The sequence below is a fragment of the Knufia obscura genome (genome assembly GCF_036327395.1).
Source record: "Knufia obscura strain CCFEE 5817 isolate CBS 148926 chromosome Unknown scaffold_6, whole genome shotgun sequence".
NCBI classification, from domain to species: domain Eukaryota; kingdom Fungi; phylum Ascomycota; class Eurotiomycetes; order Chaetothyriales; family Trichomeriaceae; genus Knufia; species Knufia obscura.
The window spans coordinates 95,778-121,687 of NW_027042692.1; the positions used below are offsets into that span (position 1 = coordinate 95,778).

Genomic DNA, 25,910 nt, shown 5'->3' on the forward strand with positions numbered 1-25,910 from the left:
ATGTCGACTGAGCACGTCGTAGCTTCCAGCCTTCCATGTCGTCGTAGTAGACGACGCTTCATTCACATACTGCCAAGCCAGGAACATCCTCGGCTCTAGCTTCACCGACGCTGCCTCGCTTCTTCATCTTCACACATCAACAGCGTCATGAGGGCAAAGGCCAGAAGTGATCGAGATGGCGACGTGGTCAGGTCATCGGCATGGACTTCTACGCCCACTACAAGTCGATGCCTTTAAACCGATCACCAAAGCGTACGCCTTGGCATACTTGACCTCAACACTCCCTCGACTGCCGGCAGTACTTTCGACTATTTCGAAAACTAGCCTACCTACAGAGAAGAAAATCGAGCTTCTCAAGTCGGTGTTGACCAGCTCGATTGGTCCCAACCGCTTTCCAACTGCTTGCGCCTTGATCGTAGGTGGAAGTACAGCACTTCCACACCTACTCGGTAATTTACTTTTATCGTTGCGTCAACGCGTCCGTCTGTCTCTGGCCGTACGTGTAATCAATCTTATCATTAGGAACGCTACTTTGATTAGCTCATTCGCTTCTGCCTGGTTTGCATTCGGGCTCCTCAACAAGGACGATGGCTGGGCACGAAGACAAACGGAGTCCAATGCAGGACAAGTACGATCAACTTTCGAATTCCCCAACCAGCACCATCTGCCGCCACCAGGCTATCGTATGCAGTATGCTGGCAAAACGATCGACTTTACACTTTTCGCCCTCTGCAGAGCGGTTGATGTGGCTGTGATTTCAGCATGGACAAATTCTCGGTTCACACCATTTGACCCGGAACGCATAGCGCCCAAGCTTACGAGTTTGACAAAGAAGCTGGCGGATCCCTGGATATTCTCGACCTCATCAGCAATCATCATGTGGTCTTGGTTCTACGCGCCAGAAAGACTCCCAAAGACATACAGCCACTGGATTTCGAAGATAGCGGAGATCGATCATCGACTCATTGAAGCTCTTAGGCTATGCCGACAAGGAGATTTTGTCTACGGGAGCAGCATCAGCAGCGACGCGGATCTGCCAAGCCTTTGCAAAGAGCTTGATCTTCCGGCAGAATGGGGCAATCCTACAGTAACGATTCCAATCCGGTGCGAGCTCTATCACTGCGGCGCAGGTGAAAGCTGTGAAGTACACGCTGGCGGCAGATTCTGGAAAGCTTTCAACAGCGCCTTACGCCTCTATCTACCTTTGCAGCTCATACGTCTGTTCCGTCAGCCCACGTTAAATTCTAAGCGCCTGTTGGACCTTCTCCAGGATGCCGCCAGGTCATCATCGTTCCTTGCGGCATTTGTCGGGTTATTTTACTACGCCGTGTGCCTTGCTCGGACCCGGCTTGGCCCGAAGCTGTTTTCAAGAACGACAGTCACACCACAAATGTGGGATTCTGGACTTTGTGTGCTCGCAGGATGTCTGGCTTGCGGCTGGTCCGTACTGCTTGAAAAGGCAAGCCGCCGCCAAGAAATTGCATTCTTCGTGGCCCCGAGGGCTCTCGCAACACTCCTACCCAGAGTCTACGACAAGAAATTTCAGCGACGGGAGCAGATCATCTTTGCTGCGAGTGTTGCAATCGTGATGAGCGGTGTGCAGAGAAAAGATCACAATGTCCGCGGCATGTTTGGCACCATGCTCGAGGGAGTGCTTCGCTGAGACCTGACAATTGTGCCAACGATATCGAAACGATCGGAGTGATATCTTGGGATGAGACGACAAGGTGTACTAAGTTAGCAGAAGGCCTTCACCTACGAAGGTAGCCCACCTACGTGCCCGCAAGCATACTGGGACGAACAACTTCGGACTTGAGTAACGAATATCTGCGGAACAATGCCGCGATTTCCATCAGGAGCAGTTACCGCGCCGTGAACCAGTCTGCGACGTACGAGGAGCATCATGGTTCACAGCAAGATCACGCGCAATGCAGTACACGACTTTCCAACACAACAGCAAACCATCGTATCACTTCGCATATCGGTTGCGCAATCCGAGGCAGAAGGTCGCCATGTCATTGTCCGATCGTAACATGTGTCAGGCGCTTCTTTTGGCAAAAGTAGACCTTCCAGGCCTCAAGAACTAAGGTTTAACCTTATTTTGCCCGGATAAACGCTTAGTCGCTCGAACAACCGCGGAAACCCAACGAACAGAACACTGCAGACGAAGGCGATGAGCCTTGTTATTGATACTACAGTCATCTTGCAAGGCGGCGATGTTCGAACAACATAAGCATGCCGCGGAGCCCGGGAGTTGTCGCTGTGTGAGATTCGCCGACTGCTCCCAAGAGGAGCACTCATCGCCTGCGCTATGACTCAAAGGGTAAGTACATGCGCAACGGGTGTTTGATTGGTGCGTTGAACTACGTCTCCCATATCACAAACATATCTACACATCAAGGTGAGGAATCATAGCGATGTATATATCCATCCGCATTCTTCAACCCTCCTCTCTTGCCTACCACAACCTCCATAGACTCTCACATACCTATCATGGCGCCCCACCCGTTCGACCAGTTGTCGTTTGAGGAGACACAGCGGGCACGTGATATCATCCTCAAGCTTCATCCAGACACAGCTATTTTCTTCCGATACATCTTTCTCGAAGAAGCTCCAAAGGCAGAAGTCAAGAAGTATCTAGAAGCTGAACATGCAGGCAAGACTCCAGATCCGCTAAATCGTCGAGCAATGGTCATGTACGATGTCATCGACTCAGACAAGGTCCCTGTCTACAATGAATCCGTGGTAGATGTTACATCTGGGAAGAGACTTGACCACAATGTGGTTGGCAAGGAGTTTCACGCCTCACTCACAGTCCCAGAGTTCCGACTGTTGGTGCAGGCGGTGGAGAAATCAGAAATGTTCAAGAAATGCCTCGAAGAATACCATCTCCCTAAAGGTTATGAGCTTGTTGTGGAGCCATGGCCATACGGAGGTCTTCTGCCTGGCGAAGAGAATAGACGCTATTTTCAAGGCCTTTGCTTTGCACAGGACACGAGCTCAAAGAATGCAGACTCGAACTTTTACAGCTTTCCTCTCCCCTTTATCCCCGTTATGGACGCGGCTACACAGGAGATTGTACGAGTTGACCGCATCGCAACGGGAGGTAGAGGCGATCCTATGGAGCCCGAATCACATCCGAAGAACCCAGTCGATCACTGCACACCCTCAGAATATGTCCCCGAACTGCTACCGAATGGACCACGGAAGGACTTGAAGCCACTTGATGTCGTGCAGCCCGAGGGACCATCCTTCAAGGTCACAGATGACAGTCTTATTGAGTGGCAAGGTTGGCGTTTCAGAGTCTCATTCAACCCACGTGAAGGTGCCGTCTTGCACGATCTACATTTCAAAGGGCGGTCAGTGATGTACCGCTTGTCCTTCTCAGAGATGACGGTACCGTATGCTGATGCTCGATACCCATTTGCCAGAAAGCAAGCATTTGATTTCGGTGATGGTGGTGCAGGTACATGTGCGAACAACCTGTCTCTTGGATGTGATTGTCTGGGTGTGATCAAGTACTTTGACAGCATTGTCACAGACGCAGAAGGCAAGCCTGAAGTTGCGCCGAATGTTGTCTGCCTGCACGAACAAGACAATGGGATTGCATGGAAACACACCAACTGGCGAACAGGCCGGGCTGTTGTTGCGAGGAACAGAGAATTGGTCGTGCAATTCATCATCACACTCGCCAACTACGAGTACATCTTCGCCTACAAGCTGGATACCATGGGTGGCATCAATGTCGAGACTCGCGCGACCGGCATCGTCTCGGTTGTCAATATCGATGCAGGGAAGCAGTCTGACTATGGTAACGTTGTGTCCGAGGGTGCCTTAGCACAAAACCATCAACACATCTTTTGCATACGAATGGACCCCGCTGTCGACGGTCACAACAATACCGCCGTAATCGAGGAGTCGCATCCAGTAGCTATGAATGAAAAGACCAACCCCAGAGGCAACTACTACGAAGTTATCAAGACGCCAGTCAAAAACAGCAGATGGCTTGATGCAGATGTCGCCAGCAACCGAGTCGTGAAGATCACGAACCCTTCGAAGACCAACCCAATTTCTGGTCGACCAGTGTCCTACAAGTTTGCACCCATGGCAACGCAGCTGCTGTTAGCGGACAAGAACTCCGTTCAAGCCCAACGTGCGCTCTTCGCACAACACCACGTGTGGGTGACCAAGCATACAGATGGTGAGCTGTATGCAGCTGGACGCTACACGTTACAATCGACCCGTGAGGAAGGCGGCCTGGCAGACATGGTTGAACGGAACGATAACACCGAGAACGAAGACATTGTTGTATGGGCTACGTTCGGCCTAACGCACAACCCGAGAGTCGAAGACTGGCCAGTCATGCCGGTCGAGATTCATGAGTTGAAGCTGAGGCCCGCTGACTTCTGGCACGAGAATCCTGGTATCGATCTGCCAACAAACAAGAACGAGGCAAGCAGACTGGCGAACGGAGACTCATGCTGCAGCACAAATGGTGCCAATGGCACAAATGGACATGCGCCGAATTTCATGGGCTGAGTTTGGGGAAGGAGGCTTGGCGCTTGTTCGTGGCTGGCAAGCATAATCGTTAGTAATGTGCAATGATAAGGCTTTGGTCTGAGGCACCATTGCTTTCGGCGCGACGTAGGTATGTATAGCTAGGCTAACCACTTCACTGAAAACACACGCGTTCTGCTTGCACTTTCGTGCCGCAGGTAATGGTCGCGAAGTGCAAGAAACTGACTTCGGTGAATGTCACGGTTCAATATCACAGAATGTCGTTTGCAGTCACTCTCCTTGTTAATAACTGGTCATTCTCAGCAGCATAACTCTCGACGCTTTTCTTTCTTCTCTCCCATACAATTCCAATCATCCCTTCATCCATCATCTGTTCACTTGTCATCGACAAGCCATAATCGACAACCCATCATCGTCAATCCATCATCAACAATGGTTACCCTTCCAACACCACCAATTGGATGCGTCCTTCCTTGCTGCGAGCCTGTCTTCGTCGATGATGCGCCAATCAGGCTTTCATCGCTTTACAAAGCATACCATCACATGATGTACCAGTATGCTCAAGAATATGGCAGTGAGTACCTCCCACGCCCTTTTCACATTGTTGATAGCTAACCCGTCACCAATAGCCACCTGGACACAATACACAGGACCGCCACACAGAGTTGAAGAGTTCGAGCTGAGAGGCCGTGGATGGGCCGTCGACGGCTACCCGAATGAGCTACACGAAGACCTGCATCAGCGCTTCGCGGTAGTGAACGATCTTGCGCAACGGATTTCGAAGGTGAAGGCAACCTCGGCCGCCGTGAACCTCAAACGAGGACGAGATGAATCAGCAGAACCTCCATCCAAGCGACGCAAGCCTTTGTTGGACGTGTCAAAGATCCACGACCATGACACCACAAAATATCCACAGGCATACACAAATGCCACTTCTCGAACCACGCCATCTATCCACCCAGTAGGCCGCTACAGCCTACCACCACCTCCTGCTTCTCCGATCTCGAGCGTTGAAGACACAGAGGCGTACATGCAACCAGAAGAGGACGAGGAAAGCTCGCCAAGCCCTACACCAGCTAGGCCAAAACTCTTCGATGGCTACCTGAAGTTAGGTCACCCAGATCACGTCGTATGGCACAGGCCGCTCTCAACGAGGACAATGACAACCTAACAGATATCGGAACGGCTCGAAAGACTAGTGGGTTTGACGCAGAAGCCGAAGATGCGGAGAACGCTGGTGATAGCGAGCCCGGTCGCAACTCCCTAGCCAACAAAGAAGACGACCGGAACGCCAGTATTGCACGACCACAAAAGCGGACCTTCGATGAGACTCAGAATTCACCCCGACCTCGCAAGAAGACGAGGTGGGGTCCTCCAGTTCACCAGGACTCGAATATCCGTGCCGCAAAGAACAAATCGGCCGACACGATAGGGGGCGACAGCAGCTCATCCTCAGACAGTGACGCCGGTCGACCTATCAACCGGGCCCCTGCAAAGCGACGTCCCAATCGACCTTCTCAACGTGCAGTGGAGCGCTGGAAACGAGATCAAAAGGCCAAGATTCAAGAAGCCAGACAGGCCGCTCGGACGGCTCTTCGTCCCAGTGCAGTCGCAGAGATCGTTGACCAGGCGAAGAATAATCATAGTCCTCCGAAGAACGACTATTCACCAGCCTCACCTCCACTCGATCAATGGTCCGAACTTGACCTTGATAATGATGACATCTTTGCAGAAGCACCGCCCTCCAGTTCGTCTCTCTACGATCGCAACGACGGTGAACAGCAGCGAAGCAGACGTGTACATGAAGCCATCCATCGCTTCAATGCTCGCAACGCTTACTTGCCTGCCAACACGATCTCAGAGCGGCAAGAGGAAGAAAGACAAGAACAAGAACGTGCATATCAGACGTGGCGCAACGCTATCGACAATCTACAGGATGTCGATCGTCGCCGTCGTACCTTCATTGAGATACAGCTACGAAACTATCGAGATCGGGCAAGGGACCGGGTATTGAGGTCACCTTCTCCCTTCGCAGGTCTAGGCTCGCCGTATTGGAGCCCAAGACCACGTGATCGTCAACATCGATCGCCTACTCGAGCTCGAACAGCAGAAGGAATACCAGTATACATGTCTGACTTTACACCTGCGTCCCCGCTGTTCGGTCATGACAATGACGGTGACGACGAGGACGACGACGACGATGCTGGAGACCAAAACCCTCCTTTGTCTCCAGCTCCGGCAGCAGGAATACCAATCTATCTATCCGACTTTGCGCCTGCGTCGCCACTACAGCAACATGATAGTGGTCACGATGACGAGATAGCAGATCAAATACCAGCCCTGACCAACCTATCGAATCCAATAACACAAGCTGTCCTGGAACGACTAGATCGAAAGACTTTGATGCAACTCCTCACGCAGGAGAGGAGCAGGTCGTTGATGCTACAGGCCAGGATCGAGGAACTCGAGGAAGATTCGGCTAGTGAGGGCGAGTTCATGGAGAGGTTGGTGAGGCTGCGAGGAGGACTATGATGGGATGTGGCGGATGTCAGGGGTAGCTACAAGACGTAGCTCACTATGGATGATTGGGATACTGAGGGTGAATGTCCAAGAAGGACTGCCGCGTCCATGCCGGCACATATCATGGTGAAGTTGATATGGGGATTGAATGTGTAAAGGACATATCACATCGTGAACCAAGAAGGTTCTAAAAAGTGTGAAGATCGGATGAAGGTGTGAGGAGAGATAGATCTCATAGTCTACGACAAGGTCAATCTGTTCACTCCCAACCCAATGTGTTCCATCATTGCAATTGACAAATTCGGCTCGACCAAGAGAGAACCAGCCAGAGGAAATCTTCCTTCTTTATCTCGAACAGTTTTGGACGAAGACACCTATAACTCTGCGTCTTCTTCCACCGATTTTCCCTCCATTGAACCGCCGACTGCCCAACCTGTCGATCTCAACTCGTCGATCGGACTCGATGGAGTCCAATATGGACGCCGAGAACAGATCTAGCTCAACTTTCCACGATGATTCGATCATCCAAATGACCCATCACGAGGTCCAGGAGATCATTTGCAGCGGTCTTCACTTCCCGCATCCACATGCCTTGATCCATGGCTTCACCAAAGAAAAGTACGACTTTCCACGATACGACAACGCTCTCCTACGCTGCCTGGTATCCAAATTGATGAACATCGTCTTCAAGGGCTCGGCTCTCGAGATCACTGCTAGCAACTCACCATTGCTCACAGTCGGCCCCAAAGCCATTGACCTAAATCGCGAAGTTCTGCTTGAATCTGGCGTGGCATACTGGAACATTCGAGACCACATGAAAGCTGACGAGAAAGACATACAAGCGTATTGGGTGTACCTCGCTGAGAACCGCTCTCTGTTCAAGCAGTTGTTGGCACTTCGACGAGACATCGACATGGCCATAACACAATACAACGCATTTTCAGGACTGTCAAACCCACCCTTCACATTCAACGAGAATAAAAACGAGGTTGGTTTTGCTTTTGTGGACCAACTGGACTCCAATACTGTCAAAAACAAGCTCCGACCATTTCTCTGCAGTCTGCTATTCCACATTGGCGGCTATATTAGCAGCAAGCCAAAACCAGAGTCTAAAGAAGCTCTTATATTGCCCGATATCTTCTCTTACGATATGTGGCGACCTCGTCAACTTCCACGAATCAAGCAGGATCTCCAGGAGTTTCAGCAGCTCGTTAGGTGGCCACGGAAGCACCTTATGCACTCACGACCCTGAGCATTATTCCATTGATCGAGGCGCAGATGCACTGATCAGACGCCACAGCGAGAGACGTGAAAGGCGAAGAGATGTGATGAGAGGAGTCGTGACGGTGGTGGAGCTAGCAACCATGCCCAAGAAGACCAGAATGGCTTTAGAGTTCCTGCTTTGGCAGCAGACGATGATATGGTCGAGAATAGAGTAGATACTCAGTGATCTAATCTGACAACTCCGAGAACGGATCCAGCCTTACAACCCTCATCGTTTCATCTCCTTGACTACGCACCAGTCCGCATAAAAATATTACTCGGAAAACTCCTCCCCCTAAACTCCTCATCCACCGTCCACTCAATCTCCCCACCCTCCTGATTAAACCCCAACCTCTTATACACCGCCCTCCCCATAACACTCGCCTCAGTCGTACACTCCAACCCCCCACGCCGTCCCGCCTCATCAATCCCCCACTGCACCAGCTGCCCCGCAATCCCCCGCCGCTGAAACCACGGATGAACCACACAAATATCCAGCGCAAAGATACTCGGTGGCGATGCGCTCGCCTCCTTCTTCTCCCTCGTCACCTCGATCCGCCGCTTATGAAGCGCGGCATCACACTGCTTCAGAAAGCGCTGCTCTGCTTCATTGCCCGGGTACAGCGTTTCTAGATCCATGGCCTTGGACAGATCCTCAATGGGTGCATCACCATGTCCGTCCACGAATGAAGCCTGCACCCAGATCGCGAGGCCAATGACACGTTCCTCGCTATCCTGGCTTGAAACAGCCTTGAGGAAGATGGTGTTGTCTCTCCCGTGTTTGTCCTTTGTGGTTGAGTGCCAACGCTCGATGAGGCGTTGAGCGCCGGCGGTGCGGCCGGTGGGTGTGTCCCAGGTGGGATTCATGGCGCTGAAGACACCGTCGTGGGTTTGGTGGCCGAAGCAGGCGATTAGGCAGTCGAAGGCTTGGGTCAGGTCTGTGGGAGTGGTCATCTGGGCGATGTGGATTGGGGAAGTGGTGGTGGCTGCCATGGTGGTGGTATTTTGGCTGTTACTGGCACGGTATCAAGAAGGAGTAGCGTAGGTACCAGTCCAGATGTTTCAGTAGAGCAAAAACCTCAATGCTCTTGGCAGTTCGTGGGTCCGCCCCTCTACGGTGAGGAATTGACCTTCCGCGCGTGCAAATACTAGTCTTTTATTGGTTTAGCGTGGTCGTGGGTCACATCAATGCCAGCCCAAGTTTGATGTCTCCTTCTTTGTCTTCACTTTCATTATGACTACATACATCGACTCTCGATCTATCTGCAACTACTCTGATCGTTTCAACAACCTTATGCTGGGTGACGAGAAGTATATACTGGTTCCTACAAATGGTATCGCGGCGACCTGTATTGACCACGTCTCTGTTGCAGGGAACTGATTTGGGTACCTAAGTAGCATCCTACACAGCGAGACTTGTCTCTAAGTCCAATTCCTATTGCGACCTGACCATGACAGGCGGTTGCCTCGAAAAGTGATAGCGATGTGAATTGACCGATAGCACTCTTACTCAGCTTCGACCTCACTCGTCGCAAAACAAGGTACACAAACAAAAGCAGCTCGATAGCACCACGAACCATGGTCGAACCCGCGAAGATCTGTGGAATGTGCAAAAAGAAACATATTGCGATGATCGCAATCTCTTCAAACGTCTCATCCATGATTCCATCAAGGCCGGATACAATGGCAGCGATCCACTCAAACTTATCCATTCAGAGCTACTAGGAGCCTCGGCCATCAGACAGTCGCGATCCACTCAAACGTCCTGCCTGTATCTTGGCGCAAATCTTGCCAGCAAGGCATATAACATTGCGTTGCAACCTCGAGGTGTGATATGGTCATGTGAAGCAGTGAAGCATTGAGTGATGCCAGAGTGCAATGGAAGCCACCATATCACTCTTAGCAAGCACCGAGCGAACGCATACCAGAAACTACCGTAAGCCAGAGCTAACCACAGATTACGAGCGTATGTCCATCCCACATGCATGAAACAAAGCTGAAGGGGAAATTACTGCACCATTTAATCGTGCAAAAGATCACGAACAGCAGAATAGAATGAATACTGGGTTTTAAACGCGTGCAACCATGCGATGTCATTGTACTTACTGAGGTAGGAATCGAATAGACTCCTAAACTCCGGTTCCCAACCTTCCAAAAATCACTCTACCTGCCCAATACAGTCCAGTCACTCAGCCACCCACCCACATTCACGCGCTTACCTAGACCCGGGCAAATGCCACTTACTCAACCTCCCCGTCCTCTCCAACTCCTCCTCCTCCGCCCTCCTCCGCGCCGCCGTCTTCTCCCTCTGCGCCGCCTTCGAACGTTCATACACCTCCGACCGAACACGATACGCCTTCTGGTACTCCCTCGCGTGCTCTCTCACCTCCGGACGGGCATTATATACCTTGTTGTATTCTTTCTTGTTGAAGGGGTGGAGGAAACGGTCCGCTGCGGTGCGGCGGCCTAAGGGGTATCGCTCGTGGTCCTCCGAGGTTGCGTGACTGGTACTTGAGCGACGTCTGTACGTGTTTTGGTCGGGAGTGTAAGATGGTCGTCTTGTGCTGGTGGAGCGTTGGGGGCTGCGGCTGCGTGCGTGTGAGTGGGAGTGGGAGTGGGATCTGTAGACGGGGGTATAGCTGTTGTAGGGGTCGTAGTGCGTACCTGAGGCCTCGTGGTAGCCACCGTGACTTACACTGGGTCGGTGACTTCGACTGGGTCGGCGGCCGTATGTCCAGTCTGCTACGGCTTCTAGTTCGGGGTAGTCGCCGTAGCTGAATGAGCCTTGGCGTGAAGGCATGGTGGGGTGATGTGTGTGTGTGGTATTTGCGTCCGGCGCAAGTGTATGGTTGGTTGTTTGGTTTGGAAGTCTGTGGTGTTTTACACAGACTGTGTGATGGATGTGATGAGGAATGGTTCTCTGTGGTGAGTGGAAGCACAGGTTTTATAGACATCATGATGGTTCGGCTGCCTCTTGGTGCAGCGTGGTGCTACTTTGTGGTCGCATTATTGCCACAAGGTGTTGAATGGATACATTGTTGTCGACCTGCATTATGTCGTACAATGCTGTGAGTTTTGGTGCAGCAGACAGCAACAGAGCTTTCTTTGTGTAATTTTTATACGGTTTTATTTACGAGACAAGGCATTGTATCGATTTCTTGATACTTGTTCATGAAGAAGGGGTGACGGACGATGGATGGACATGGTCATGTAGCTCTTGTGTAAGGCGAAGAGTACCAACCACATTCAGCGCGCTTTAGTGCTCACAAATCTTTCTTACGGCGTCAAAGCCTCTGCTCTGACACAGACGTCCTGTCTTCAACCTACTCCTTCCTCCTCGACTCCTCCGGCTTCGCCAAAGCCTCGGCATTCCACCTCGGGTCGTCACTCTCGTTGACTGGTGCCCAGCCCAACTGAATCTGCATAGTCTTCTGGTCCCAATCCTTCGTGAAACTCAGGATCTTTCCATCTTTGACCTCGAAAATCGCCGCGGCAGCCCACCGAGCATGACGTCCCGTCTTCTCGATCCCCTTGTACGGCTTGCCACAATGACTCCCCTCAGCCGTGTACCGCAGAAGCACGTGTCCGTCCTTGGCCCATGCCTGATCGAAGCGAATAATGTGCAGGTCGACGACGCTGGCCATGACGACGCTGTGCGATTGAGCGTAATCCATTGGGGTTTCGGCGCCGGGAAATGTGGCTGGGCCCCAGAACCAGGCGTCTGGATGGCAGAGATGCTGGACGGACTGGCCACCTGTATTCTCGGTGGGTGAGTAGGAGATTGCCATATATTCTTTGCAGAGGTTGATGTTGGCCTGCAGTTTTGATTAGGGTTGTCATTCATGGCAAGGGTAGCTGGATGCTAGGGTTACGGACTTCTTCTTCTGAAGTTTGGTTGGTTGTCATCACTGACGGGGGGTACTCCCGTGGTGCCATGGTTGAGTTCTGGTTGTTGCTGTTGTTGAGTCAAATTAGGAAGCTGCGTCTGCGTGCTTAAATCTGTCTACTGCTTGCAGGTTAGATTGTGCGTTCCGATAAAGAGTCTTGAGGATGGCGCGGTGTCTATGAATCCATGATCGTCATCGTGATATCCGTCATGGTGCCTCTACATGCTTGTACTGCGCGCCATGACATCAGTTTTTCCTGATCGACAAATCTTGCGCAGTTGAACCTGAGAGCAGCCGGAACAACTGAATAGGAAGAAGAGACATTTGATAACATACAGAAATTCGTCTTCCGTGCTGGACGCCACACTCAGAGATTCTGTAGAACTTCTACTGCCACGCTGGCACCCCGTCAAGTATCGCTTCAAGTTCTTGACCATTTATTGCACCTGTAAGCTTTCGAGACCATCGCCACGACATCCTCCTACTTCTCGTACCTTACCGTCACCCGCTTGGGAATAGGCCATTCTTTCACCTCCCTCATCCTCATGCCTGTCCGCCTTGCCTGGTCGCAAGCACTGTTGAGGTCGACCTGTAGCTGCTCAGGCCAACATGTGTCAGGCGCTTCGCTGGCTTATCCACAAGGGAGTAGCTTGCTTCATGGTCCGCTGCATTCACTGTCGTTGACCTCCGCAGCCTGACCATTTGATCAAATTCATATGATCCCCCAGTGCACTTATGATCTCATGTGGGGAGGGAAGCTGTGTATCTGATGCTCGAACGACAGTATCGGTCTTGAGCCCTGACTGAGTCGTCTGTGACGCGTTAACACCCATCCAAGGGAATCTCGTTAAGGTGCTTTTGCCAACGTGGAGGCTGACGAAACATCCAGGAACGTCTCGAAGCGGTCGGCCGAGGGTACCAGTGAGGTGAGTTGATGGTATCTGCATGCTTCCACTTCGACCGCTTTTGCCGGATATGTCCTTAGCTGCTTGCTTTGTCGCCTGTATCTCCAGATCATGAACGTGCTTGCTTGCTTGTGTCGGGGCTTGGGGACCTTTCAAGATAAGTCGCTGTGCTGGAACCTGCTGCACCTGTGGCTGTTGAGAAGCCATGTCTCCACGATCCTGATCAGATGACTGAATGAGCTCCCTGAACTTGGCAAGGTAGCTCTCTAGATCCTTATCAAATGCAGAATGCGTGGCCAGAATAGTCTTTGCTTCTGTGTCCCACTTGCTGGGGCGCTCCTCAAGAATGCAGGTGATCTTCTCATGTATCTTCTTGTCAAGATTTCGCATTGCATTAATGTCCAGAGCTGAAGCCCTTGGCTTAGTAACTTCTGTGTGACGTCCATCTTGCATCGAGATTGGCAGATTGGCAGCAAACATAGCAGACTGTGCCGTTCGGACGTCGAGCTCGCGGTACAATCTGAGAAGCATGGCGAACAGAGTCCTGCACTCATCTTCGCATGATTTTCGCTTCTTCGGCTGGGCTGGTTTGAGCTCGACAATGGGACCGTGAGAAATATCAGCGACATAACCGGACTTCTTCCAAAGCATGCGCAGCCACCTTGCACAGAGACCTTGGAGAATGGTATTAACTGTTCTCGCATAGACGTGGGTTCTGGGCGCCGCATCTATAGCGTTGAGGACGTCTTGTGATTTGAACTTTGTCCCATCGACGTACTTATCACCCCAGAAAGCGATCTCGGTAACTTCGGATACTGTCAAGAGGACGGACGAGGAGTTCTGGTCCTGAAAACGTCGGTTGAGCTCTGCACAATTAGTAGTACTCTGAGCCATCTTGGGTTTGACAGGAGCTGTGACCGACGAGACGAGGTAGATCGAGGATCGTTAAAGAGATGAAGTTTCGATCTTGCCAGTCGATCAGAAATAGATCGAGCTCGTATACCCGGATGGAGCTAGTGGAGGAACGATTAGAGTAAAGGTTCGAAGATTATCATTAGGCATCAGATTGGTGAAGCTGAACCACAGCAACTCACTTTTCCTTCAACCCCAGTCGACACAATGAGATTTGATTGAGCTGAGAAGGTATTGGATCGTCTGAGCCGAGCGAGACTGAGGGCCTAAGCCCTGATGTGATAGCACGGTGTTATACCTCAAACAGCGAATCAACTTCACTGAGGCAGAGGTTCTGCTATTCAAGTTGGAACACTCATCATTGATCACCAACCGTGTTCCAAGGTGTCGAAGCGTCATCCGCGTGCAGCAGATGTCATGCTTGGTATTTTGCAGCATCTCCTCTGGCCTTACCGGCGCCGCTGAAGAAGCACGTCCCGCATTGCTCCAGACTGCAATCTCGACCCGCACTCATCGTTGTCCCCACACAACTAGCATAGCTTCAACCATATGCTTTTCGTCCACCTCACGCTCAGTCCGTACGCTATACTTCATTCGCACCAATGCACAACCAATTGAGCCTCTTGCCATGCTCGCTATGTCGTGCCGAGTCCTGCATTCCTACCACCGGATGAGCTTTCTGTACTCCTGGATGTAGTTCTTGAAGTCTTCGTCATCTGCTGAATGTATCTCCTGAACCATAACGGATTCATCCCTGTTTTCAATTGGCCGCTCCTCCACAACGCAGATGATCTTCTCCTTGATCTTTCCAGCCAGGTCCGCCGATGTCCTCACCAAGGTCTTGGGGCTCAAGTCGCTTGTTGGCGTGTCATGCGTAGGCTTGTTGTGGATATGCACCGGCCCAATTCTCGAGGACACAGAAGCCGAAGCTTGTATGAGAGCTGTGTCAATCTCGCGTCGTGTATCTAGCAGAACTTTAAACATAGATCTTATGTCGTCGTCGCAGCTTTTCCGCTTTCTGGCATTATCACTGCCTACCATGACAAGGGCCGAGGGTTTCACCGTAATAGTATAGCCAGATTTGTGGTAGAGATGTGCCAAAGTACAAGTGATGCCATATCGCAGAACGTTGTTGGCATATACGGATTGTACTGGGGATTCGTTCCCCTTGTCGGCTAACATGTCTGCTGGCCATTTCAGGCTGCAACACAATGGCCACGCTGAAATCATCTCTTGCATTTCTGATCTTGTCATGGGGCAGCCGGAATGGGCATCCTCACCTATAGCCGTTTCGGTTCCGTTGCTCATGTTGATCGTTGGCGCACCGATCAGATCTCACAGATCTAAAACCAAGGTGGACGAAGTATAGTGAATATCGTACTGTGATCCGGTGAATAATTGAATGAATATCCAATCGTCAGGTGTGCAAAGTTGTTGCCTGTGGGACTCGCCTTCAAGAGCAAGTGCACGTGCCCTGACAACACAGTCAAAGTCAAAGCAGTAAGAGCTGACTATTAGATGGTGATCTGAAATCAACAGCTAGTAAGACGCCAACACACCATGCAGCTTTAGGCAGCGAGCAACATGTTCTCACCTCTTATTCCCAACAGCCCCCCACCTCTCCCGACTCCTGACGCCGACGAGCTCATCTCCACCCATCCCGCCCGCGCTCCCTCCACCACCACCCCATCCCTCCCCAATCTCACCCACAACCCTCGCTGGACCTCCCGCGATAACACTGTTACTCGCCCAGATAGAATTCGCCGGCAACACCGCCCCATCCAGAATCTTCACATTCTCCTTGATGACCACGAAGTTGCCAATGCTAACATTACTGCCAATATGCACATTCGATCTGATCTCCGCCGCTCTGACGTGAGAATTTGGACCGATGAAAACATGATCCGCAATCCGTAGTGGGTAATACGTCAATTGTCCTTCTCCGACCTTCCCGTCAGGTGTCTTCGTTCTGTCAATACGCGAGGGTGGATGAAGTGTGCAATATGGTGATACAAATACATATCGACCCAGCGATACAGAGGAAGGTTGGCTCGGCTTCTTAGCAGCAGCAGCTTTCGGGTCGAGACTATCGGTAGACTTTTGTGGTTGAGTTGGTCGAATCAGATCGCCACGAATGACTGTGCCTTGTTGAACGACGCATTTCCCAGCTAGGACGATGTGCTTTGCGCCGACGATTTGTGCTAGACGCGAGATCTTGTTGCCGGTTTCAGTCTCGATATACTCGCCTTTCGGGGCTGATTTGGACTTGGACGACATAGTGGGAACGTCACTTCTGTGTCAGATTGCCTCGTGTAGACCGGACTATCATTGCAATGTTTGGATCAAGGAGGAACATGAGAATCACATTTTGGGGCGTAGAGCTGGCAGACATATGGAAAGAACGCGTCGCTAAAAGCAAGTCGCGACTTGGTTCGGCAAAGTTGCCCCGAACAAGCACTGAAAAGCGTGGGAAGAAGAGGAACGAAGAACCTGATGCCATTCCACGTACCCAGAAATGCTGACCTGCTTTGATGATACAAGATACAATCTATCTTACAGCTCATCTATCCTGCTAAATCGCGACCGCCTGAACATGCTCACCCGGCGTGCTCAACCACTTCCGTCACCAGTTGGCCATTCCTGAAGTACGACCTCAACTGCTCGGGCAGGGCTGTCTCCTTGCTATCGTCATCATCACTCTTTGGTGGCGTTACTATGTTGATAGAGCTGCACTTGCTTGTGAACACCTCTGGCGGCGACTTCATGCTTGCTTCTTGCAGGTATATCTGTGCGCCATCGACCTGATCCAGCATAATAGTTGGCAGCACACCGTCCACCTGCAGGGCAAATTTAGGACACTTGATAACGTCTATGCTCGATACCAGCGACTCGATAAGCATAGACAAGCCAGTACAGTTGTCGATAGAGATGGCATTGGCCTTGCCCTTGACCTGTATCACGCATTTCGAGCACTTCGAAACGAGTATACTGTGGTTGAGCTCAGCTGGAATTTCGATGATCTCTGTTCCTGTGTTCTCAAAGTTCTCGATAATCCATTTGTTGCCGTCAAGCTCCTTCTTTCCTGACTTCTTACTCTTCAGACTGTCTGGCTTCTTGGCTGGCATGGGAGATTTGGAACGGTTCGAGCCGAGTGATGTTTGAGACCCCGACCTTTGTGGTACAGCACTGCCAGCTCTTAATGATGGGTTCTTGTGTGTCATTTCTGATTTGTCGACCTTCCTGAGACCTGCAGTAACTGCTGAACCTTGATTCAAAGCATCGAAAACTGCATTCATATCGCCGCCCTTAGCAGCACCGGCTGGTGGCGGCGGAGGGGCTTGTGGTACGCCGTTATCGTCGAAGACCGGTAGAGGAGGCGGAGGTGGAGGGGGAGGGCCACCGCTGGACTGACCAGCCTGGCTTGCCTTGGGCGTGGCTGTTCCCGATTGTATCTGGTTAAGTGCTTCCATTGCGTCAATGCCATCCTTGTTGTTCCACGTCAGGCCGGTCTTGTAGTGCTGTCTCGTGTATTCTGCTAGTGACTTGAAAATCTTGTAGTATGCTTGTACGTATTTGACGTGGTTGGGTTCCCTGAACACAGTCAGCTCGTCTCCTTTTCAATCCTTAGCATTGATGCGCGTACTTCTCTCTGTACTCCTTAAGCACTTTGTTACCATTGTACTGAGCACCACCCAGAGCACTGTCGACGTAGTCTGCAGGCCTGGTCTCCATGATCCATCCTAGACCAACTATACCTTCTGAAACCATGCTAAGGTGTACGAATAGTGGAGAAGGTCTGTTGGTCTCTTTGATCTCGTCGACTTCGGAGATGTACTGATGGATGCCGGCGATGATATCTGCGTTCATAGGCTCCGGCTTCTTCGCTTTCGTGGTCATGAGGAGGAACGTTCTTTCAGCTTGGAATGCCTGTAGCACTGCTTTGGCCTGCGCTGTCTTAGCTCTGCCTTTCAACACTATTCACCAGCTATACCTGTTTCTCGACCAGGCCCCCAATCTTGCCCGCGGCTTCTGCAAAAGAAGTAACATCGGTCTCGATGAGCTCGTCGAACTCTTCTATATGGCGCGGAAGGGGCTCGGCTGGCTGAGGCTCAGGGACTGGAGTGATGGTTGCTTGCGATTGAGTGGCTACAGCTGAGGTTGACGGCTGACCGTCTCTGGCTGAGCCATTAAGTCCACTTGGTGCGCCGTCGACAGAGGTTGCTATGTCTTCGAGCCGCGATGTCGCAGCTTCCAGCCTGCCATGTTGTCAGCATCGTCGTCGGGCCGGGATCTGGACCGTAGATCTGCGCACCGTTTGATCAGGGTAGTGAGGTTGTGCATGTTATTTTGGCCCGACATATTGAACGGAAAGAAAAGAATGCGCTTCTATAGATGTGACGAAAACTGTGCTCAGTCGTGTTTGCAATACGGAAGTTACAATGTAAATAAATGTCCAAGCTGAGAGATCGGCAGGCGCATGCTGAGTACGGCCACCAATGCACCTTCCGCAGCAGGGGACCCTGTCCGGGAACTCTATTCCTCACATCTGCCTTGCATGACTGTCCTTCTGCATCACTTCCATTACCATAGTTCTTCAAGAGATTGATTCCAAGTGAAGCGGCATCGAAATGCGCAAATACAGGAATTAGTTCCAGATTCACTGGGCTCCGAGAGTGAGGATGTCCGTAAGTGAAGCTGTATCAACCGTTGGTCCGGAGGTAAGAGTCGTACCAAATCGAGCTCGTTGACTGTCTCACCTTAATCCGGTTTATCGTTCTCCATGCTCAAACAGTCACGGTACCAATTCAGAGCCTACGATGTCTACGATCAAGTCGGTTTCTTTCGTGACATTTGGCATGTTCATTATTGACGAGATAGAATGGCAAACTGCTAACCCACCTTCTCCGAAACACAATCTCATTGGTGGGGCGGGTACTTATGCTGTACTGGGTGCTCGCCTCGCTGCATCACCGTGCCAGCTGCTATCTCAGAGCATATCTTGGATCGTGGACATCGGCTCTGACTTCCCACCTGAGGTCAAGGAGAACATAGACCGCTGGAATACCACTTGTGTCTTCCGTACCGATACGTCTCGCCTCACAACTCGTGCATGGAACGGCTACGGAGAAAATGAGCTACGTTCTTTCAAGTATTTGACGCCCAAAGTGAGGCTTGAGGTCTCTTCGCTGAACCAGAGTCAACTTTTGAGCAAGTCCTTTCATATGGTCTGCTCGCCGCAGAGGTGCCTTGACATCACGACGAAACTTGAGGAGGCCAGACGGAGCTTGAAGCAGTACCAGCGACCACATGTTGTCTGGGAACCAATCCCTGACCTATGTTCTCCAGAAGAATTGCTACGTTTCCAGTCCGCAGCGGTACATTGCTCGATTGTCAGTCCTAATCACGAGGAGATCAAAATGTTCTTCGCTCCGGACTTTGTGGAAAACGCAAGCCAGTCAGATCTAGTCTCGAAGCTTATGCCCTGGAATTTCTTCGAGACCGAAATCGATGACACTGCGAGCCTTCCGGTTGCAATTGTTCGGGAAGGTGCGAATGGCAGCACAGCTTACCTTTGCGATGCTGAGCGAGTATCACAGTTTCATGTGCCAGCATATCATACGCAAGACATGGCATCATCAGTCGTCGACCCAACGGGTGGCGGAAACACGTATCTAGGTGCTCTTGCAATTGCAATGACAGATGCATTGTATAATCAAGCAAGCTACGAGAAGATGTGTATATTCCTGGCAGTCCCTTCACCAAAGTCAGAACTACCTCAGTTCATGCAAGCTAAACGCCTACAGAACGTTGCGATAGCCATGATTTACGCTGTCATTGCAGCCAGCTTCGCCATCGAGCAGAATGGGACGCCACAGCTGAAGCAAGAGAAGGTGTTCACCGAGATTGTTGAATACTGGAATGGAGACAAATTCAATGATCGTCTCGAGAGGTACTTGGAACGAGAGGGCGCCATGATACGCGATCAGCTTGCACCACGCATTCCCTGATATTGACGAAAGCTGCATCTCAGAGAACCGAGAGCACCTAATATAGCTATTTTCGTTCCCCTAGAACCAGCAGATATCAGATCCATACGTTCTTGTCCTTCAAGTTTGTGCCAGCAAGCCGGTGGTAAGAAAAACCCGGACACCAAAATTATAGGGCGAAAAATAGCCCCAATGGCGGCGCCTAAGGCGAAAATGAGTGTCCCTAACATTAGGGAGCACTAGCCTAAATCGAGCCCGAGCTTTATTTCAAAATTAATTTTGGTGTCCGCGTTTTTCTTACCACCGGCTTGGCCCGGCTGCTTTCATAGATTGATGCCTCAGGCAGTCTACCCAGCTTCGGACTTGTTCTCCAACACATTTTCCTACAACTTCCAGACTTGTTCTTGACTTTCTACAGGTAAGATTCGCTTGACGAGCGCAAATCGCAAAGCCTCTAGCTAACACACTGGCGTAGGCGAAAGGCTGCAGTCGACTTCCTGTTGCAATATTGAGGCTCACCTCACAGAACCCACCTCACACGACTTGCAGCACCTTATACCGAACTAACCAGCAATCGACAACTTCGACCTCACAACCATGTCCCAACCATCCATCCACCTCCACACCCTCACATCCACAGACGGCAGCGCAACGTACACGTCCCCCACATCCTCGCACACCATCACATCCGGCATTTCCTATCCTCTCGAAGTGCAATTCCGATCAAAAGAGCTCCCCGAAGACACATACATCGAAGTAATCCTCATACCGCACAACGCTGTTTCACAGGTAAAAGAGCGACACGTCGAGGAGGTGGTCCGGCGCGTACTAAAGAGTATCGTGCGAGGTGAGGAGACACCGCGGTGCATGTTGCAGTGTACACTCCAGGTTACAGATGCGGAAGTGGATGAGTCGTTACCCGGGGGTGTGAAGGGGCCGGGACAGGGCGGAAGCTATCTGGAAATGCTTGCAGGCGCAGTGAACTGTGCGGTGGCAGGTTGTTTGGACGGGGGTGTGCAGATGCGAAGTGTGGCGGGGGCTGTGGTTGTTGCAGTGATGAAGGATGGGAGGGTCAGAGTATGGCCAACCCTCAAGGAGAGGAAGTTGGCGAGGAGTCTGCATGTATTTGCATTCAACACGGACGGACATTGCCTGCTTATGGAGAGTGAGGGAAGTTTTGAGGTTGAGGAGTGGGAAAGAGCGGGAGAGGCGGCAAGAAGGGTTGTGACGGGAAGTGGTACCGATGCAGATGTGGATGTGGACATGAATGAGGATACGCAGTCACTTCTGGACGTCATGAGACGGGCTGTCGAGGCACGGGTCGAGAAAGACGGAAGCTGGAAAGATGATTGAGGAGATAATCATTGACCAGCACTTATCATGCAATGAGGCATGACTCCAGCTACGACGTGATGATAAAGACCAAGATAACCAAGCGCAGGCGGTCTCATATTAAGCGAATGGAAATGCATATATCTGGACTCGATGATCGAGGCACGGATACTTGCGATACGGTGCAACAAAGCTTTAGCTGGCTTCGTTACATGAAGAATACGACTTGAGGCTCAAAGACCTTGCGGTCCACAAGCAGATCGTTGTGACCACTGCCCGTTCCTCGAGTACTGCGCATGGACGAGCAGTTGTCATGTTCAGGTGCGCCTGTGAAGACGAGCGCAAAGAGTGGGGGTTCAGGGAAGGATGGACAAGGCGTCGGCTCGAGGCAGCTGCCGCAGCGGAACACCTGCTAATTACTTGTAGCGGTGTTCCTGCTGACACCATAGCCAGAGAAATGCACAGTCTTACTTTATGGGTTGTCGATGGTACGGACATGGCTTCGAGCACGACGACCTGGGTCAGGACATGTAGCACAAGGTTCATTTCAGACTTAACAATGTCGCCGGCACCTTCTTCCGAATACCTACGCCAACGTCATGCACCATTGCACTCTTGTCACTCGGGTGCCTCCCAGGCCATGCCAAGACAACGCTAGACTTGTCATATGTCAACTCTTCAAGCTGCGCACAACCTCTCAACCTTCTTTGCTCTACACCAAACATTGCGAGCCTTCCAGGTCGAGATGGAGTCTTATTTGCGTTATTGTCGGCGCTGCCGAAGAGAAGTGCCGTCTCAGCCAGGATATTGTCACTTCTGTAAGACCTACAACGACGACTGGGTTGGTAGAATGGCTGAAGTACCGTTCACTTGGACCATTCAAAGCCCTGAACCGATTTTCCAGGGCCGACCAGCACAGTCGTCAGTGGATCAACGCTATGATGCTGTGCCATCGCACGGCCAGTATGTATACCCTCATCATCCTCGCGATGTTGGTGATGCTGGGTTCAGTCCAACAGGTCTTGCGCCAGCAAATTCTCGCTGTGACCAACCGGCACAGACGTTGGTGAATCGATATAGTGCTGAGCCACCGCATGGCCAGTATCACCCTCGTCGTGCTCATGATGATTTCAAGCCAGAGAGCTTTGCCCCAGCGATATCTCGCTACGGCCGGCAAGCACATTCTCCTTATTCTGCAGCTCAGAATAACAGCACTTGGCCACCGAATGGCCACTATGCTGATTGTTCTTGCTTTACGTGTGCTCGTGACCAACGTCAGGTTCGAGCTTCTCCAACACAGTTTTCTTTTTCCCCAGCACTGTCATGGGGTCATGCTGAGCAACAATCAGGGTATATTGAGCCAACGCATGGCCATCCACCTGCTCTCCCACATCGGCTATCTAGTCGTTCGCCCCCAGCTGACCGCATGCCTCAAGCCCATTCGCGGCTGTATGAATATGAGGCCAACTCATGCCGTCGAATCATGGACATTACTGACAGAGACATAGATCGTAACGAAATACCTGACACTATGAACCCGAACCTCGAAGGAAAAGGTTATGTATCACGCGCTCCAGCTCGATCGCAATTCGAGTCTCAAGCAAAATATTCGCGTGGAAATAAGGACGCTGAAGCCGTTCCTCACTCAGGACAAGTAGCCATGACTACGCCAGTCATGTCTCGCGGCACCGCACGCAGACGGCGTCAGAGAAGAAGGAGGCCACCGCATCGGGACACCGCACGTTCACGGATGGCCGAGGCGCAACCACCAGCTCAATCGCGATCTGAGTTGGTAGACTCCATAGCTCCTCCCATAGCGCCTAACTCCCGTCGGCGACTGCCATGGCTTACAAGAGAGCATCTCGTACGATATCTCCGTGCCTCTGGGGTGAAAATATAACATGGATAACATGCGGCTAAGGTCTGCTCGAAAAGGAATATGTGTACGTACAGGCGCACAATTCTCATCAAAACATCGCCTACACTTTGCCCACCTGCGAAAGTCATTGATGCGCTCAGCCAGTGAAGAAAAACATGCACAGACGAGTCTTGGCCACGCTGGTCGAGCTCGAAATGCACAATATATTCATAACGTTGCTTTGCCAGCTTCCGATATTGCTGAAAAGATACGTTAGCGTTAAAAGTTTACCTCGAGGCGGTGCACAATGCACGGGAGGCACGATCACGCGTCAGCGTCGTAGTTGACAGCTACTTCTCGGTGAGGGGTTCATTTGGCCAGCATAGCACACGCTCAGCATCGTATGCTGACGGATGCTGTTATGTTGGCTTAGGGCATGTGTTCACGTTGGACGCGTCCGCGGGAGCAAGTCGTGATGACCATTCGTTGAGGTCTCACATGTGGATTCGAGCCACCAACGCTTGGTGCAACGTTTCCGTGATATAGAACCAGGCGATATGGGTTAGTCGGCAATGTCGTGACGGCCATTGCAACGAAGGAAATGTTAGCGAGGTGACAGACAACTATGGATAAGAGCAACGGCTGCAATACCGGTTAAATCATGTAGTATGAAGTACTGGCACGAGAGACCAGCAATCTTATTATTACGAGTATATATCAGATACAGCAACGCAATGACAGATTTACCAATTCTAGACTCGCCCCATATCCTCCCCTCCATCTTGCTCTCATCATTGTCTTCTTATTTCTTTCCGCGTCGAACGGGACCCCCACGCTTCTTCTCAACACCAGCGGGTTTCGCCGCCGCAGCAGCGACCGCGGAGCTAGCAGCCTTCGTAACCCGCGGCTGTCGACACCTCCCTCTCGCAGTCAGCGGAATCGTTGACCTTGGCGGGATAACACTAGAACTCGTTTCTGGCACGGGCTTCTTCTTCACGCCCACTTCCTTGGTCTTGACGTTGTCCTTACCGTCCGTCTTAGGCATCGGTCTCGAACTCGATCTCAAACCAGGTCTGAGCCCTGCACCTCGCCCTCGCTGTCGCTGTCGAATCATACCGGTGCCACAGCGCCCCCGCACCATCTCCGTCCACTCCGGCACGGGCTCGTCATCCTTCCAGTGTCTAGACCGTGTCTTGGTGGTGCCGTCGCTGTGTGTTTCTGTGTGGCTTTGGCCGTAGGTTGCGGTAGTTTTGGTCGTGGGGTGGTCTTCGCTGGGGTTTGAGCTTGAGTCTGAATCTGAGCTCGACTCTTCACCTCTATCGAGGACGCATCCGTCGAACTTCACGTGCTTTCCGAGATGTGCGGCGGCAGCATCACGGAAGCTAGACATCGGCGGCATTGTCGGCACCGACGGCAACTTGGGCATTTGCGCAGAGGCAGATTTGCCGAAGGACTTCTTCAGGGCTTTGTCCATGTTTGTCATTGCGGCGTTATGGGCAGAGGCAGGTTTGCTAAATGTCATCTGCAGCATTTTGTTGGCATTTGCCATTGCGATATCGTGCGCAGTCCAGGGAGAGGCTATGTATTCAGGGCTTGGCTCGGGGTGGTTACTTCCGCTGCTGCTGCTGCTGTCGCGGTTGAGGCTGCAAAGCGAGCTTTCCCTAGCGTTCTCGGCACAATCTTCGCAGAGTTCCTCACCGAGTTTGTTGACGAGGGTTAGACGCAATATTGTCGTTGGTTCAGTGATGCCGCGTTTCTCCGCATCCTGGAGATTGAAGTCGAGGGTCCAGGGACTGGTGGCAGAGACTTTACGCAGGGACATACCTTCTCGGAGAGGCTTAATTGGGAAGGGACTAGAGCGGCGCATGATTCGGTATGCGACTGGGTAGGTGATTTGTTTCTTGACTTTGACGTCGTGGATTTTCTCGTAGATTGCATCCTGTTCTCCAGCTGAGAGTGTGACTGGGCAGATGTGATGGGTGATGTCTGTGGCTATGTTGCACAGGTCGATGCCGATTGGCAGGTTGTCTGTGCCTGTTGTCCAGGGGTCGACAGCTTCCTTGCTGTAGGGCTGGAAGCAGGACGGGCAGTGGCCCTTGGTGATAAGTTTTTTGCACATTGCGGGTAGTATTGGCGAACACGAAGCGTTGTAGAGAGGATGAGAGCTGATGAGACGACAAGTGAGAAGTGCGCGAGGACGAGCAATCATTTACCTGGCTTGAACCACCGCAAGCGGCTTATACCTTTGTGATGCTGAAAACTTTGACTCGGTCAAACCTCTTTATGTTTCTCAAGGTATCCGCACGGACTGCATTAGGAGGTTTTCTTTCCATCTATCTTGTAAATCAGCTTAGCAAGCTTTGAGACTTGGGCGAGCGTTCTGCCATAGCCTGTGAGAGCCGCGGATTCATCAAGTTGAACAAGCATGGCACGCTGATGAAAATTAAGAGTTTCGCCAAGATCCTCGTGTCTGTGCTTTCAGGACTGGCGGCCATCATATCAAGATTTGCTGGATGCGGAATACCAGTGATCCATGCAATTAGAACAATAAACGTTCTATGAGGGCTTCGGGTACGAAGTCATAACACGCCGCATGTGACAATTGGTTTTGTCCCCATGAGAATCCCGGATCGTCACATTGGTGAGGGCTTGAGTGAAAGGTAGGCTGAACATCGAAGGTAGAAAAGGAAGCAGCTCAGGCTCGGGCATATAGGTACATAGCTTGTAC

General features: G+C 51.5%; 14 protein-coding genes across 14 annotated transcripts; 6 read left to right on the top strand and 8 right to left on the bottom strand.

The window, feature by feature from the left end:
• Positions 1-175: 175 nt before the first annotated feature.
• PMZ80_005520 (uncharacterized protein) lies at positions 176-1,663 on the top strand (the record flags this gene model as incomplete). The annotated part of the gene is made up of 1 exon (XM_064873940.1): positions 176-1,663. The coding sequence occupies one exon, from the start codon at positions 176-178 to the stop codon at positions 1,661-1,663; it is 1,488 nt and encodes a 495-aa protein (XP_064729662.1).
• Positions 1,664-2,493: 830 nt separating this feature from the next.
• On the top strand, positions 2,494-4,539 carry PMZ80_005521 (uncharacterized protein; the record flags this gene model as incomplete). Its single annotated transcript, XM_064873941.1, has 1 exon — positions 2,494-4,539. One exon carries the CDS (start codon positions 2,494-2,496, stop codon positions 4,537-4,539), a length of 2,046 nt encoding a protein of 681 aa, XP_064729663.1.
• A 525-nt stretch (positions 4,540-5,064) lies between these two features.
• Positions 5,065-7,050, top strand: PMZ80_005522 (uncharacterized protein; the record flags this gene model as incomplete). Its single annotated transcript, XM_064873942.1, has 3 exons — positions 5,065-5,092; positions 5,148-5,630; positions 5,693-7,050. The coding sequence occupies 3 exons, from the start codon at positions 5,065-5,067 to the stop codon at positions 7,048-7,050; spliced, it is 1,869 nt and encodes a 622-aa protein (XP_064729664.1).
• A 463-nt stretch (positions 7,051-7,513) lies between these two features.
• Positions 7,514-8,290, top strand: PMZ80_005523 (uncharacterized protein; the record flags this gene model as incomplete). The annotated part of the gene is made up of 1 exon (XM_064873943.1): positions 7,514-8,290. One exon carries the CDS (start codon positions 7,514-7,516, stop codon positions 8,288-8,290), a length of 777 nt encoding a protein of 258 aa, XP_064729665.1.
• Positions 8,291-8,550: 260 nt separating this feature from the next.
• Positions 8,551-9,294, bottom strand: PMZ80_005524 (uncharacterized protein; the record flags this gene model as incomplete). The annotated part of the gene is made up of 1 exon (XM_064873944.1): positions 8,551-9,294. One exon carries the CDS (start codon positions 9,292-9,294, stop codon positions 8,551-8,553), a length of 744 nt encoding a protein of 247 aa, XP_064729666.1.
• Positions 9,295-10,516: 1,222 nt separating this feature from the next.
• Positions 10,517-11,101, bottom strand: PMZ80_005525 (uncharacterized protein; the record flags this gene model as incomplete). The annotated part of the gene is made up of 1 exon (XM_064873945.1): positions 10,517-11,101. The coding sequence occupies one exon, from the start codon at positions 11,099-11,101 to the stop codon at positions 10,517-10,519; it is 585 nt and encodes a 194-aa protein (XP_064729667.1).
• Positions 11,102-11,624: 523 nt separating this feature from the next.
• PMZ80_005526 (uncharacterized protein) lies at positions 11,625-12,237 on the bottom strand (the record flags this gene model as incomplete). Its single annotated transcript, XM_064873946.1, has 2 exons — positions 11,625-12,116; positions 12,178-12,237. 2 exons carry the CDS (start codon positions 12,235-12,237, stop codon positions 11,625-11,627), a joined length of 552 nt encoding a protein of 183 aa, XP_064729668.1.
• Positions 12,238-12,859: 622 nt separating this feature from the next.
• PMZ80_005527 (uncharacterized protein) lies at positions 12,860-13,987 on the bottom strand (the record flags this gene model as incomplete). Its single annotated transcript, XM_064873947.1, has 1 exon — positions 12,860-13,987. One exon carries the CDS (start codon positions 13,985-13,987, stop codon positions 12,860-12,862), a length of 1,128 nt encoding a protein of 375 aa, XP_064729669.1.
• A 678-nt stretch (positions 13,988-14,665) lies between these two features.
• Positions 14,666-15,313, bottom strand: PMZ80_005528 (uncharacterized protein; the record flags this gene model as incomplete). Its single annotated transcript, XM_064873948.1, has 1 exon — positions 14,666-15,313. The coding sequence occupies one exon, from the start codon at positions 15,311-15,313 to the stop codon at positions 14,666-14,668; it is 648 nt and encodes a 215-aa protein (XP_064729670.1).
• Positions 15,314-15,595: 282 nt separating this feature from the next.
• PMZ80_005529 (uncharacterized protein) lies at positions 15,596-16,282 on the bottom strand (the record flags this gene model as incomplete). Its single annotated transcript, XM_064873949.1, has 1 exon — positions 15,596-16,282. One exon carries the CDS (start codon positions 16,280-16,282, stop codon positions 15,596-15,598), a length of 687 nt encoding a protein of 228 aa, XP_064729671.1.
• A 320-nt stretch (positions 16,283-16,602) lies between these two features.
• On the bottom strand, positions 16,603-18,364 carry SRV2 (suppressor of rasval19; the record flags this gene model as incomplete). Its single annotated transcript, XM_064873950.1, has 4 exons — positions 16,603-17,596; positions 17,649-17,950; positions 17,997-18,261; positions 18,318-18,364. 4 exons carry the CDS (start codon positions 18,362-18,364, stop codon positions 16,603-16,605), a joined length of 1,608 nt encoding a protein of 535 aa, XP_064729672.1.
• A 458-nt stretch (positions 18,365-18,822) lies between these two features.
• PMZ80_005531 (uncharacterized protein) lies at positions 18,823-20,013 on the top strand (the record flags this gene model as incomplete). Its single annotated transcript, XM_064873951.1, has 1 exon — positions 18,823-20,013. One exon carries the CDS (start codon positions 18,823-18,825, stop codon positions 20,011-20,013), a length of 1,191 nt encoding a protein of 396 aa, XP_064729673.1.
• A 576-nt stretch (positions 20,014-20,589) lies between these two features.
• Positions 20,590-21,345, top strand: RRP46 (exosome non-catalytic core subunit rrp46; the record flags this gene model as incomplete). Its single annotated transcript, XM_064873952.1, has 1 exon — positions 20,590-21,345. One exon carries the CDS (start codon positions 20,590-20,592, stop codon positions 21,343-21,345), a length of 756 nt encoding a protein of 251 aa, XP_064729674.1.
• A 2,639-nt stretch (positions 21,346-23,984) lies between these two features.
• PMZ80_005533 (uncharacterized protein) lies at positions 23,985-25,301 on the bottom strand (the record flags this gene model as incomplete). The annotated part of the gene is made up of 1 exon (XM_064873953.1): positions 23,985-25,301. One exon carries the CDS (start codon positions 25,299-25,301, stop codon positions 23,985-23,987), a length of 1,317 nt encoding a protein of 438 aa, XP_064729675.1.
• Between the last annotated feature and the right edge of the window lie 609 nt (positions 25,302-25,910).